Below are 15,349 nucleotides of genomic sequence, written 5' to 3'. Positions count from 1 at the left end.
AATGATCGCAGCGTGGCGAGACAAGAATGATGCGGTGATCTTATCACCCGGTTGGTGAGGACATGCTTGTTTTTAATTATGTCATGTGAGTGCAATGTTTGAATAAATCCATCCCCCTTTCACCTGAAGGTGACACCTATGACTGCGATTCCTCAGCTACGGATACTCTTACTGGGAACCTGGAAAGAGGACAATTGATTAAGACCCCAATGGTTTCTCTTCCTTTTGTACGCTACAGACCCAGTGCAAAATACTTCATTTTGAGAAGAAAAAAAAAAAAAAAACTAGGACTCCATTTTATTTAAATGGTTTATTTAAGAATCCTACATTGACAGGTCTTGTAAAAAGCATCCAAACACATAACACATGACTGCAGCAAACGGCATTCTTGTTATTACGTACAACCCAAAAGCGTCCCCACACTCTAGATCAGGAGCATGTCATTCTACGTCAGAGCGACCACCCACCCCACCAGCATCACATTGTCAGTACACTTCATACAGCATTCACAGCAGTAGACATTTCAAGGAAAGGGAAAACATTTTTACACAAACCAAGTTCAAACAAATTGTCTCTGAGGCAGAAATAGACCCAGTCTTCCAAATGAACAAGTCCTTTGAATGCAAGAAACATTCGTACGTTACTTGCTCCCACTGCTCTCCGCACACGCTCACCATGGCCACTGGAGAGACACATCGCCAACTGTAATATTCCCATAATGCACCACCAGGTCTGCATGCGCTCTGCTTCTCGCTCATACCCAAGCCTCTCATTCCTTGGTACCACCAATCCCACAGTGCAAACAGCCTTCTGGTTCCACCTCACAGCCGTGCGTTCAACGCGCTGCTACGATTTCCACCAAATAGAGTGGATAAAAATGGATCACCCACCGTCTTAAGCTTCACTGTGCGGCAGCAGCAGATTTCTTGAAGAAATATATGTAGGAGGAGTGATCCAGGACGGGCCAGGTCCCAGAGACAAAGGTGAGCAGCAGAGACCAGTTGATGAAGCAGTAGACAATAAGGGGAGGAAGACTGTGCTACACAACATCCGATTCTTTTACATCAAGAAAAAAAACAAAAAGTTGAAATTAAACATCGGGTAATGAAATCTGATGGCAAGTGGGTTGCTCCAACATGCAGATTCACTAAACACATTGCCTTCGCCCAGTTCACCCATGCTCCTTCATAGGAGGATATATAGCTGAACCACCTGAAGGCTTTCTTTAAGTAAATGTATCTTACAAAGTACTTACCATAAAATAAGAAAATTTTTACCCATTCACCCAAAACAGAACAAACCTAGAAAACTACATGCCCCAACCGGAGGACTTGGATTCCATGCTTGAGCTGAAGCCACCATTAAACCCAGTACCAGAGCCGGCATTAGGAGATCCCCAGCCGATGGCGCCAGAGTTGGAGCCATAAGAGTTGCTAGCTGAACCAAAGCTCCCCGACTGATCCCTGGGCTGATTTCCTTGGCCCGGATTGCTAGCTTGGGGCCCTCCCTGGTTTTGCTGGCTAGCGAGCATACCCATCATGCCCCAGCTACTCTGTAGAGCTGCCTGCGCAGCAGCCATCATTGCTGGGTTAATGCTGAATGCGCCGAAGTTCATACCTCCTCCCCCGCCACCACCCCCCATGTTACTCGGCTGGTTATTGCCAAGCCCACTGCTATTTGGCCTGTTGCTGGGATACCCCTGACCCCCAAAGTTTGCTCCTGGGAACCTGCCACCCCTCTCTAAGGGTATCCTATTGCTACTCTGTTTTGGTTCTGCTGTAGACACATGGACACTGACTCCTTTGATGATGAGATCTTCTCCACATAATGATTGTGCCACCTGAAAGATGAAAAACGGATAGAGTTAGAGACACACGACAAGCCATCTGTAGTAAGAGCTGGCCATGTGCTAGACCCAGCATGCACAGCCCACCTGTAAGGGACGGGAAACCCTTATTAGTCTGCCCCTCTATAGGATGCATAAAGGCTACATGAAGCAGCGCTGCGGAATATGTATGCGCTATGTAAGAAACTAAATGCATACATAGAGCATGGTAACCCAAGAAACGATAAATGGAAGTACCTCCATTCCCCTCATAAAAGGCCACCGATTCCCAACTGAAGAATTGGTACTCTTTACCTAGAACGGCGCCCGCGATTGGAATCACAGGCGTCGGGGGTAAAAAATCGTGGCCATCGCGGGCACATAAAAAACGGGTGCGACGCCCGCGATTTTCCCATAGGGATCAATGTTAAAACGGTGATTGACCGCGATTTTACTGTTAAATGCCTCAATGCCCGCGATTTTTACATAGGAAACAATGTTAAATGGGCCACAGAGCCCTAATAGTGCCCTTGAACTGTGAAATGGCCCCCACAATTGTTAACGCCACCCCACGATCAACCCGAAGCGTGGCGAGCGCAGCGAGCCCGCGTGGGGCGGCAGTACGCGCCCTCCGACCTTTTCATGCCCCACTATCCACATCGGCGTGGAGTTGAGAATAGAATAGTGTGGCGAGCGCAGCGAGCCACCGAGCCCGAAGCGTGGCGAGCCCCGCGAGGGGACGCGGATACCTTCACAGGTAAACGCGTCCCTTCGCGGGCTTCACAGGTGTCAGCGTCGCCATGGACACCTGTGAAGCCCGCGAGGGGACGCGTATAACTGAAGGTATCCGCGTCCCCTCGCTGCGCTCGCCACGCTTCGGGCTCGGTGGCTCGCTGCGCTCGCCACACTATTCTATTCTCAACTCCACGCCGACGTGGATAGTGGGGCATGAAAAGGTCGGAGGACGCGTACCGCCGCCCCTCGCGGGCTCGCCACGCTTCGGGTTGACGTTGATCGTGGGGTGGCGTTAACAATTGTGGGGGCCATTTTAGACTTCACTGTGACTATTTGGGCTCTGTGGCCCATTTAACATTGTTTCCTATGTAAAAATCGCGGGCATTGAGGCATTGAACACTAAAATCGGGTCCAATCTCATTTTTAACATTGGTCCCTATGGGAAATCGCGGCCATCGCATCGCACCCGATTTTTAGTGCATTCGATGGTCGCGATGGGTGCCGTTCTAGGTAAAGAGTACCAAAGAATTATACCAAGTAGTCATGTTAAAAGCCAACACGCCATCGTTCTACTAAATGCCCTCATTGTCACAGACCCCCAATAACCTTACCTGGTCATCAGCAAAGGTCACAAAGGCAAACGCTCGGAATGGTTTCGGGATAAACACATCAACGACCTCTCCGTACTGCGTGAAGAACTGGCGCAGCTCCTCGATGGTCATATCCTCGGTGCAGCGTCCAACAAACACTTTGCGGCTACGCATTGGTTCATCTGGGCTTTGCTGTTTTAGAGAAAGGCAGAGAAGGGTTATTCATAGACATAAATGAGTATGCGGCCTATACGACTTTGCTTGTTCCTAGTAGGCTGTGATCACTCAGTGTGGGATCGGTTTAAATTATAGAAAATACATAAAGACAAAGTCTAAGACCACTCCCATCCCACAGCCCTCTCCAGCCATTTCCCCCCTGCAGTTCTTACCTCCACTGGAGAATGAGGCGCCTCTCTAAAGTAGTGTCGTGGCATCATTACATCACGGGATGACTGCGATGCTAAAAAAAGCTGCGGCTCTGCAGTCCAGTAATACTGCGGTAATACAAAGATAGCCATATCGCCTTACCATTATTTTTTTATTACCGCGGTATTACTATAATACTGGTGTAGATATCCCAATACTAGCAGAACTGAATGATCATGAATTCTGGTTCAGTGCACAATACAGCCAAAGCCACTACGGGAGATAACGGCCCAGTCCTAAAATAACACTGCACAGATCGCTACAAATGCTCCTTATAATAGGTAATGGGGCACCATTACTAGTACATATGTTCCTGAAAACTCTCTATACCGCTCATCTATTCTATAGGGCTGTAATAATTTAGTATGACTATATACATGTATGGTGGACAATGCTTGTGCACCACGACATGGAAGACGGCATGTGGCTCTAATGTTACAGCAGCGCAGGTAATCACCTAGTACCCGGAAGACCCATTCTGACAGTCTATTAGGAAGCCACAAATTAAGAACTAAAAGCTCTATGCACAGTAAAGAAGCCAAAAATAGTGGGGCAGATGTATTAAGCCTGGAGGAGAAAAACTGGAGATAAAGCACCAGCCAATCAGCTGTTTGAAATATGACAGTTGGGAGTTGATTGGCTGGTGCTTTATCTCCAGTTTCTCTCATTTCCATGCTTAATACATCTGCCCCACTGTTTGGTATACTAAGCAGTCAATGTGCCCAGTGTGTAATTAGATGGACATTAAAAGTGCAATCTGAGCATACAACTAGGTTGTAGTTTACTTTGGATCTTAAGGGTCACTAGGTTAAAGATCCAGTTTTATATAAAATGTTTATGAGAAGAGTGAGCCTGATGGAGAGTTTCCAATAACCTAATCCTATCATACATAGGGGCAAATGTATTACGCCTTAACAAGAGATAAATGCAAGGGTGATAAGGAGAGATAAACATCCAGCCAATCACCTGCTAACTGCCATGTTACAGGCTGTGTTTGAAAAAAGTCAGTAAGGAGCTGATTGGCTGGATGTTTATCTCTCTATCACCCTTGCATTTATCTCTTTCTTGTTAAGGCTTAATACATCTGCCCCATTGTCCCTTTCTCCGTTACACTGCAGAAGCCATCTAGTACCAATATACTATAGATATCTGGTCATACAGCAATTTCTTACATGTGTATGTAAAAGGCCGGTGGAGCATGAAGGTAAAATTCCACTGAGGTCTTGAGAACCCAAATGTGGCCTCACTACATTAACACCGAGGGCCACCAATATTGATGCTTAGGGCACATGGTGGGTGAATTCACCTAAACCACTATTTACTCGACTTCAGCCACAGACCTACATTACTGCAAGATACCATTACTACACAGCAAGTCACATTTCTCACATTTCCAACACTTCATGCCTTACCAACATCAAGCAATACTATCGGAAAGCCAAGCAGGCTAACTGGAGCAGTTAGTTACTGGAGCATAATTGCATGTAGTTAGAAATGACTGGTACCTTGGAATTGGGTAGTTTACAGTCACACCATCTCCCGTCTATCATGTGCCGCTGTGACATCACTTTCACTTGTGTCTCGTAGTCTGTGAAACGCACAAATCCAAAGCCTTTTGAATGGCCTGTCTTTGCATCTTTCTTAACCTGCGAGAAGCAGAAGCTCAATAGAAATGCCAACGAAACAAGGCAACCTGCACCTCTGACCTAAGGCTAGTTGCCTAACCAATATTAGAGATTTCGTACCTGGACCATGATGACTTCCCCAAAAGTGCTGAAATAGTCCTTCAGATCCTGCTCAGTTGTTTTCCAAGGAAGACCGAGCACAATGAGATCAGACGTTTTTGTTACCGCGCGCTTTATTTTAACAGCTGAAGAAGCATCGGTTTCATCCATTTTCCTTTTGTTATCTAAGGAAGAGAAGAGACTGCATGAAATAGCTAAACCAGGGACACAAAGAGGAAAGTAATGCCTGAAATACAGACATTGCAGACCAGCAGCAAACGCATGCACCTGGGCCACTTTTCAGAGAACGCCAAAGTATACATGCAGCATGTGCAGCTCCAAGAGTCCCAGTGAAGACTTAGGGCATCATAAACAGGTTACCCTATAGATTCCAGACCAACCGGAAGCTATGTGTTGACACCTTGCTACTGTGTTTATACGGCATCTATTAAAGAAAGATCTATTGGTGATGCTGTGGCACACATCCATAATGGATATAAAGGGGGCACCGAGCAGCTCATTAGTTCTGTACCAGGACACTTCCCTTGCTGGCAAACGCTGCCTGCATCCATGTCTAGTGGAAATAAAAGCAGGCTAGCAGACTAAAATCATAATGCATGTAAAACATATAGCTACTGTGCTGACCTACCAGAAGGACTTGTTAAAACCACTCACCTTTTGGGTAGTTTACAACATAAACAAGATTTCCCCATCCAGTCTCTGGCGCATGGAGAATTCCTTCCACCAGTCTGACACCACGCATACACTGATTTACTGGATTCCTGTATCTTAGGCCACACGCACCCGGGAACTGAGCGGTCACAGTGGACAGGAGGACCGTACCATCGTCCTCTGATGGGATTTCCATCGGCTCCTCATTCTCATCCTCCGCCACACGAATATACTCCATCTCCATTTCTGCAAACTAAGAAGAAGCTTTATAGATCCAGATACATCCATGTTATATTATCACAGGGCAGAGGAGTCTTCCAACATGACAGGCCAATTCCAGCAACACTATATGTTGGGATATGTAGCATTATGCAGGTAGAGGGCACACAACGTATCCCAGGATATTAATACAGCATTACAGAGTCACAGCATGAGAGGTCATAAGCTATGTGTACAAGTGAGTGTGAATATAGAGTGTAAGCACCATGGGGGCAGGGGCTGATGCGCTCTCTGTAATGTATGTACATGTGATAGGGAATATAGAGTGTAAGCAGCACTGGGGCAGGGGCTGATGTGACTGATACACTCTCTGTAATGTGTGTACATGTGATAGGGAATATAGAGTGTAAGCAGCACTGGGGCAGGGGCTGATGTGACTGATACACTCTCTGTAATGTGTGTACATGTGATAGGGAATATAGAGTGTAAGCACCACTGGGGCAGGGGCTGATGTGACTGATACGCTCTCTGTAATGTATGTGTACATGTGATAGGGAATATAGAGTGTAAGCAGCACTGGGGCAGGGGCTGATGTGACTGATGCGCTCTCTGTAATGTGTGTACATGTGATAGGGAATATAGAGTGTAAGCACCACTGGGGCAGGGGCTGATGTGACTGATACAGTATGCTCTCTGTAATGTGTGTACATGTGGTAGGGAATATACAGTGTAAGCACCACTGGTGCAGGGGCTGATGTGACTGATACGCTCTCTGTAATGTGTGTACATGTGATAGGGAATATAGAGTGTAAGCACCACTGGGGCAGGGGCTGATGTGACTGATACGCTATCTGTAATGTGTGTACATGTAATAGGGAATATAGAGTGTAAGCAGCACTGGGGCAGGGGCTGATGTGACCGATACGCTCTCTGTAATGTATGTACATGTGGTAGGGAATATAGAGTGTAAGCAGCACTGGTGCAGGGACTGATGTGACCGATACACTCTCTGTAATGTGTGTACATGTGATAGGGAATATAGAGTGTAAGCACCACTGGGGCAGGGGCTGATGTGACTGATGCGCTCTCTGTAATGTGTGTACATGTGATAGGGAATATAGAGTGTAAGCACCACTGGGGCAGGGGCTGATGTGACTGATACGCTCTCTGTAATGTGTGTACATGTGATAGGGAATATAGAGTGTAAGCAGCACTGGGGCAGGGACTGATGTGACTGATACGCTCTCTGTAATGTATGTGTACATGTGATAGGGAATATAGAGTGTAAGCAGCACTGGGGCAGGGACTGATGTGACTGATACGCTCTCTGTAATGTATGTGTACATGTGATAGGGAATATAGAGTGTAAGCAGCACTGGGGCAGGGGCTGATGTGACTGATACGCTCTCTGTAATGTGTGTACATGTGATAGGGAATATACAGTGTAAGCAGCACAGGGGCAGGGGCTCATACTGCAGAATCATAATGTAGCATAAGGGGAGGACACAATGCATCCTGGGATATGTTGCATTAGGAAGATGGGTCGCGCAGTGCATCCTGGGATATTATGTGGCATCAGGGTGGGGGGGGATGGGGGAAGCACACGCAATGCATGCCGGGATAGGCGGTATACGGCGGGCGGTTTAGTTACATAATGCACCCACGGGTATAGAAAGTCTACGGTAAGGGAGGGAACGACACGACACTCCGCCGGGATGAGCGGCCTGCGGCACATAACGTACCCCCGTACTAAGCGGCAGAACAAGATCACCACCCCGGGGATGAGCGGTCAGTCTGGTACGGAACTGCCGCGGGGAGAAGGGAGAACAATCCCGGGACACATAGGCCACGGGTCACACCGCGGATAACTCACCTGCTCCAGGGTAAAGCGGCCGATGAACAGGAACACAAAATACGCCTCGCGGGATACAGATCAAAATGGCGCCGGCGTCTCCTGGTGAGCTGCTAATCAAGGACTGGGCGCTACCATGTTCCGAGAGGGGGGGGGGGGACCGCAGCCGTCTCTGCAACTCGGCGCCCTATATAATGCTCTCACAACGTAAATAGGAAATGAACAACAGCTATTGTATTTATCACAACTAATTGTCTTTAAAAAAAAACAGATACGGCACGGCAGAGGCAACAGAGTGTGCCCCACACCCCTGCAAAAGATAAAGTGGTAGCGTCCAGTATGGCGGAGGGCTGCCTGCTGCGCATGCGCTCCTTTGGCCGGTAATATTAGCGCTTCCAGCGCGCTGCTCGTCGTCATCACGTCATCCATCGATGAGAACTATCTGATACCATCATGTGTACCATCGAATGATTTCCTTTGAGCATGCGCACCACTGAGGCACTCTTGCGTTTAGTTATTTGGGGCAGATGTATTAAGCCTTAACAAGAGATAAATGCAAGGCTGAGAAAGAGAGATAAACGTCCAGCCAATCAGCTCCTTACTGACTTTTTTCCAACACACAGCCTGTAACATGGCAGCTAGGAGCTGATTGGACGTTTATCTCTCCTTGGGCGGGATGTATCAACATACATCTCCGCCCTTCGCACGGCAGCCGCCGTGATGCTACCGCATATGTACTAACATATGCGGCCAGCATCGGGCTGCGGTAACGGAGACCCCCGCTATACCTCTGATGTGGGCTGCGGGGGTCTCTGTCACCTCCCGGCGGCTGCCAGCATCCCCCTGTGTCTCCTCCTCCCCCCTGAAGCCGGATGTCCTGCCGGCTGTGACACCAGGGGGAGGAGATGATCACAGGAGGACGGGAGGGGGGGCGATACCCTCCCTTGCGAAAACGGGGCGGACGGGTATTGATACATAGGAAAATGCGGTAAAACGGGTGTTGTACCGCATTTTCCCATTAGTACATCCCGCCCAAAATCACTCTTTCATTTATCTCTTGTTAAGGCTTAACGCATCTCCCCCTTTCTGACTTATTACACCCTTTTCACACCGAGGCAAAAACTTTGCCTCATGGACACTGGCAGGGCTGTTTTTGTGCAGGCTCTAGCAGGAACTGAGGCCATTATTGTAGTTCACTCTTTCTGACAAAATATTTCTTAGATGGACAAAACCATGTGCACTGCAGGTTAGGCAGGTGTTACTTGTGCAGAGATAATTAGATTTGGGTGGGGTTTTACACCTGCCTCACCTGCAGTGCAAATGGTTTTGTCCATCTAATGGTGCCCACACATGCACCGATTTCAGTGCTATGCGTTTTTGGCTGTACAATGGTTCTTTACAATTTTTCTGCCAGAATTAAGCATGACCCGATGTGATGGTTATTTTGCTGTCTTCGATGCGATGCTGTGCGATTTAAGCACATTTTTTCACTGGCTTTTTCTGACCTTTATTTTGTTCGAGTTCACATGTTTTAAACCTGCAATAAAGTTGTTGATAACAATTTGTATGTAATTATTTCCCCCCCAAAAAAAACCCGTCGTATAGCATCGGCTCGTATGCCTGTATAATGCTGAGCCCGATGCTATGCGATAATGTCCAAAAAAGTACCTGCTGCACATACTTTTTTGGACATCCAAAATCGGCCCCCGGGAACGCGCATAGCACAGCATCGCGTCGCACACGCCGCACGAATACCCCCCGATAATTGTACGCACGATGCGTTTTGTACTTTAAAAGTACAAAACGCGTTCTAAAATCGATGCGTGTGTGGGCTGCATTAGAAATATTTTGTCAGAAAGAGTGAACTAGAATAAGGGCCACAGTTCCTGCTGGAGCCTGCACAAAAATAGCCCTGGACTGGGATCCAGAGGTTGGGCTCCCGGATTGCTGCAAACGGGAGCCGAGTCAGATGACCCTGCATACTCGTTTACACTGTCCTCACCCGGCATTTCAGCTACCCCTTTTACACCGTCACTGACGTGTACCTGTGTTTTTGCCTCTGTGTAAAAGGGGTATAAAGCTGGGTACACACTGGGTGATTTCCATACCCGCCAATGTTGTTAACTATACACACACCTCCCAACTGTCCTGATTACAGCGGGACAGTCCCGCTATTTGGAGACTGTCCTGCTGTCCTTACCATGGGTGGCAATGTCCCGCGGGTTGGGGAGCATAGCAGCCGGTGATCGCTGAAGAGGTAGGGATGGCCATTGGTGCAGTCGCCATCGATGGTTGCCATCAATGGCAATTCTGCAACCAACCATCGATAGTTGTAAACTATCTGACGGATAACCAGCAATAGTTTTAGCTATCGATGGGCATCCATTATATTTGACTGAATGGCCCTTGAGCCAATCAGAATTTAGGGGCGTGACTTCTGGGTGTCAGGGGGCGGAACTATGTTTACTGTCCTGGCACCTTAAAAAAAAAGAAAACATCGGTTCTCCTTTGCCATCAATGTAGATAAACCATCTGGTTCTCCCACATCGATGGCAAAAGTATTCAACAGTGGCCATAAACCATAGATGATTTTACATCTATGAAGAGGTACATGGCATCTCTTCAGAGGAGAGAGGGGGCGGGTGTTGTCTAGCTGCTAGTAGCCCAGTTGAGGGTCACTAGGCCCCACCCCCTTTCCCCCACTCCCCCCATAATCCCACCCCCTTTTCAGCCCTTCCTACCTGAAAAGTGGGTTTGGCTTTGTCACTAAGGTGTGTCTTCAAAGGGAAGGCCATATTTTAATGACAGGGTGATGTCTTGGCGATGCAGAGGTTGACATGTTAGAGAGGGGTATGGGGAGATAGTGATGCATTGGGTGATAGGAAGAGATACTGAAAATCAGAGACATGTGAGGCAGTGGGCGATGCCAAGAAATGGGCTATGGTGGGGAAAAAGGTGATGCTAGGGGGAGGCAGCAGATGACAGGAAAGGGTTGCTGATAAAAGCAATGGGTGATAGAGAAGGTGATGCCTGTGAGTGACAGGGAGAAGTAGAGGGTGAGGTCTGAATAGGCAGAGGGTGACCGTAGAGAGAGTGTGTGATAGTGATGGAGGGAAGAGGTAGTGGGTGACGGGGAGAAGCCCTGAAATGGGTCACAAGTGTGATGCCAGATAAGGGGTCACAAAACGCAGGCATGAGGGTCTTTAATGACAGCGCTGGCTTTGTGTCTTGCCGGAACAGAAGATATCGACTTAGAGCAAAATTTTTTTGCACATTTCTTATTCAGGACAAGTCACAACTTTTCCACACTAGAGGATTTTGAATATCTCAATTTCAACTTTTTCACTCCGCCCTAACACATGCATTGTCCGGCACTGCCCATCTTCGCAGTAACAGATTCACACTGCCCCGGCGCCCATCGTTGGTGGAAACAACTCCATTGGTATAGCATAGATAAAGCGATGTCACTCTCGGTCTTTCAAGATGAAACAGGTTTACTGGTGCCTACGGCGTTTCGGGCATAGCCCGTCTTCAGGACATACTCAATAAACATTAACAATGTGTCATATTTATACATAAGTGCAACTTACCCATCCCGGTGCTGCCTGCTCTCACATCGGCCCACCGGCGTGCTCTCCGTCTCCCTTCTGGGTCCTCCCGCCGGAGGTGACGCGGCGCTGTCCGGGGTCACGATGCTTGACTGACAACACTGCGATGCAAATGTGAAAAATAATCATAATAAAAAATCTATGCACAAACACGTTTCTCTGCTGAAAGACAGTATATTGGCATAGTTTAACAGTTGTTATTCTAAATAACGTGTCTCGTCCATAATCCTTGTATTAACAAGCATTTACTGATGTGATTTAACCAGTGATCACTAGATGGCGCTGACAGTCCTCCACATATTGCTAGAACACTGTCAGTTCTCTAACGGGCTGTCAGCTAATGAAGGTTCACTGCGATATATGAATAATAGCTTCAGGCTACACATCCACCTTAGAGTGTTCTACGCATCAAATTTTTCATCTAAAAACAGTTATAAATTGATCCTGGTGTGTTACCCCTGAGGAAGTCCCTAAGGTACGAAACGCGTAGGTTTTTTTTCTAGACCTACATACGTCTATGGTCGAATCAGGGATCAATACTCCTATGTGAAACTACCTATTGGAAAACTTCTGTATACCGCTCTAATCAAATGTATTTTATGTATATTTTTTATTACTGTTTGGAATAAAATTTTTTTTATATTTTTTAAACAAGTATATTGTGGTTAAACACAGTATAGCGCACCTCTACACCTTGAGTTGATTTTATATAGTGTGGTGAGCACAGTAATCCGCGTCTGCTCGCCACGCTTCGGGCTTGGTGGCTCGCTGCGCTCGCCACACTATATAAAAAGTCAACTCCGTGCGTAGTGGCTAGTGGGGTTACACAGGTCAAAAAGCACATCAGATCGCATCATATCGGCCGATATCACATCCGATATATTGGCCGATATCACATCCAATATATCGTCCGATATCACATCCGATATATCGGCCGATATCACATCCGATATATCGGCCACCTTGAAACTGCACAAGTACCAAAAAAAAATAATAATAATAAAAAAAAAAATATATATATATATATATATATATTTTGGGGTCCCGTGAAGGGGGCTGCAGGCTTAAATGCATTGATCAATTCATGAACCAAATCTCCACTATTTATTATCAGTTAATTTAGTGTGTGCAGAGCCCCTGCAATGTCTGTTTAAACAATGTGGTCACAAGCCATAGGGCACCCCAAAACTAGGAAAGGTGAGTGCCGATGTTAAGCGTATATATTGTTTATTAGATTAGTTTTTTAAATTAGTCTTATTGTGGTCACATTCTCTCATGCACCCTGTTTAACTAAGATTCCATAGCTTATGTTAACCATTTCCCTAGATGATTAGTGACAGGTGTGTTGGTAGCTGCTCACCTATAAAAGCAAAGTGTGCTGTGAGCTTCAGACCAGATAACATGCCTGGAATCAAACATTGATGTGATAGCTATGTGTATTGTAGCCATTTTCAGCGATAGTGTTAGGACCTGCAGAAAAGTGGGGTCCCGTGAAGGGGGCTGCAGGCTTAAATTAATTGATCAATTCATGAACCAAATATCCACTATTTATTATCAGTTAATTTAGTGTGTGCAGAGCCCCTGCAATGTCTGTTTAAACAATGTGGTCACAAGCCATAGGGCACCCCAAAACTAGGAAAGGTAAGTGCCGATGTTAAGCGTATATATTGTTTATTAGATTAGTTTTTTAAATTAGTCTTATTGTGGTCACATTCTCTCATGCACCCTGTTTAACTAAGATTCCATAGCTTATGTTAACCATTTCCCTAGATGATTAGTGACAGGTGTGTTGGTAGCTGCTCACCTATAAAAGCAAAGTGTGCTGTGAGCTTCAGACCAGATAGCATGCCTGGAATCAAACATTGATGTGATAGCTATGTGTATTGTAGCCATTTTCAGCGATAGTGTTAGGACCTGCAGAAAAGTGGGGTCCTGTGAAGGAGGCTGCAGGCTTAAATGCATTGATCAATTCATGAACCAAATCTCCACTATTTATTATCAGTTAATATAGTGTTTGCAGAGCCCCTGCAATGTCTGTTTAAACAATGTGGTCACAAGCCATAGGGCACCCCAAAACTAGGAAAGGTGAGTGCCGATGTTAAGTGTATATATTGTTTATTAGATTAGTTTTTTAAATTAGTCTTATTGTGGTCACATTCTCTCATGCACCCTGTTTAACTAAGATTCCATAGCTTATGTTAACCATTTCCCTAGATGATTAGTGACAGGTGTGTTGGTAGCTGCTCACCTATAAAAGCAAAGTGTGCTGTGAGCTTCAGACCAGATAGCATGCCTGGAATCAAACATTGATGTGATAGCTATGTGTATTGTAGCCATTTTCAGCAATAGTGTTAGGACCTGCAGAAAAGTGGGGTCCCGTGAAGGGGGCTGCAGGCTTAAATGCATTGATCAATTCATGAACCAAATCTCCACTATTTATTATCAGTTAATTTAGTGTGTGCAGAGCCCCTGCAATGTCTGTTTAAACAATGTGGTCACAAGCCATAGGGCACCCCAAAACTAGGAAAGGTAAGTGCCGATGTTAAGTGTATATATTGTTTATTAGATTAGTTTTTTAAATTAGTCTTATTGTGGTCACATTCTCTCATGCACCCTGTTTAACTAAGATTCCATAGCTTATGTTAACCATTTCCCTAGATGATTAGTGACAGGTGTGTTGGTAGCTGCTCACCTATAAAAGCAAAGTGTGCTGTGAGCTTCAGACCAGATAGCATGCCTGGAATCAAACATTGATGTGATAGCTATGTGTATTGTAGCCATTTTCAGCAATAGTGTTAGGACCTGCAGAAAAGTGGAGTCCCGTGAAGGGGGCTGCAGGCTTAAATGCATTGATCAATTCATGAACCAAATCTCCACTATTTATTATCAGTTAATTTAGTGTGTGCAGAGCCCCTGCAATGTCTGTTTAAACCAGGGGTTTGGAACCTCAGGCCCGGGGGCCGTATGTGGCCCCTGTAGCCAGTCTGAGTGGCCCTCCTACCCGCCTGTTAGCTTTGCCGGGAGTCAAGTACAGGGGAATTCTCACGAGAGGTCGGTAGTTCTCGCAAGATTCTTCTTAATCAACAGCAGCCGGAGACTGTCAGTCCTAGTCAGCGGTTGGCGCCGGAGCGTGGGATGGCTGCAGCAGGACAATTTGTAAGAGAAATTTTTACATATGGCCCCCAAAGGATTTTTTCCCCTTATTCAAATGGCCCTTGGCACAAAAAAGGTTCCCCACCCCTGGTTTAAACAATGTGGTCACAAGCCATAGGGCACCCCAAAACTAGGAAAGGTGAGTGCCGATGTTAAGTGTATATATATATATATATATATATATATATATATATATATATATATATATATATATAGAAAGCACTTACCCCCTCGCAGAAAGGATTGGAGCCGGCACACGGTAGTAGAAAAAAAGGGTTTATTGCAATTACATCATTGCACAAAGTCGGCAGCTGTCTCTTTGTGCAATGATGTAATTGCAATAAACCCTTTTTTTCTTCACCTACTTAGGAATTACGTATTATTTATTCCAAGAAAGTTTTCAGAGCTTAGTGATAAAAATGGTTACAAAGATGAGTACAACTAGAGATGGGCGGTGAAGCGGGTCTTTTGGACAGATATCATAAAAGAATGAGATAGTCGCCAATCCCAAAAAGGTGAACCGTCGTTCTTTTACTTTCAGTTTT

General features: G+C 46.0%; 1 protein-coding gene across 2 annotated transcripts; it reads right to left on the bottom strand.

Moving 5' to 3' along the window:
• Positions 1–295: 295 nt before the first annotated feature.
• Positions 296–8,221, bottom strand: TARDBP (TAR DNA binding protein). Of its 2 annotated transcripts, XM_083163425.1 has the most exons (7): positions 8,065–8,221; positions 5,976–6,225; positions 5,322–5,485; positions 5,082–5,222; positions 3,540–3,644; positions 3,172–3,342; positions 296–1,840 (listed from the first exon to the last, which is right to left on the bottom strand). In XM_083163425.1, exons 2-7 carry the CDS (start codon positions 6,214–6,216, stop codon positions 1,310–1,312), a joined length of 1,353 nt encoding a protein of 450 aa, XP_083019551.1. In that variant the 5' UTR covers positions 6,217–6,225; positions 8,065–8,221; the 3' UTR covers positions 296–1,309. The 2 variants fall into 2 exon arrangements, with proteins under 2 accessions (XP_083019551.1, XP_083019552.1); XM_083163426.1 differs by lacking the exon at positions 3,540–3,644 and having other exon boundaries at positions 8,065–8,220.
• Between the last annotated feature and the right edge of the window lie 7,128 nt (positions 8,222–15,349).

Source organism: Crinia signifera, chromosome 19, assembly GCF_055691185.1.
Source record: "Crinia signifera chromosome 19, ASM5569118v1, whole genome shotgun sequence".
Lineage (NCBI taxonomy): Eukaryota > Metazoa > Chordata > Amphibia > Anura > Myobatrachidae > Crinia > Crinia signifera.
Note: the sequence above shows the minus strand (reverse complement) of the source record. Positions and strands in the feature narration are given on the sequence as shown.

Coding starts and splice junctions, on each gene's coding strand:
- TARDBP (XM_083163425.1), bottom strand. CDS start 6,216: ATGGAGATGGAGTATATTCGTGTGGCGGAGGATGAGAATGAGGAGCCG. Junction 5,223..5,321: donor GGGAAGTCATCATGGTCCAG/GTACGAAATCTC, acceptor TGCTTCTCGCAG/GTTAAGAAAGATGCAAAGAC. Junction 3,645..5,081: donor GTAAACTACCCAATTCCAAG/GTACCAGTCATT, acceptor GTATTACCGCAG/TATTACTGGACTGCAGAGCC.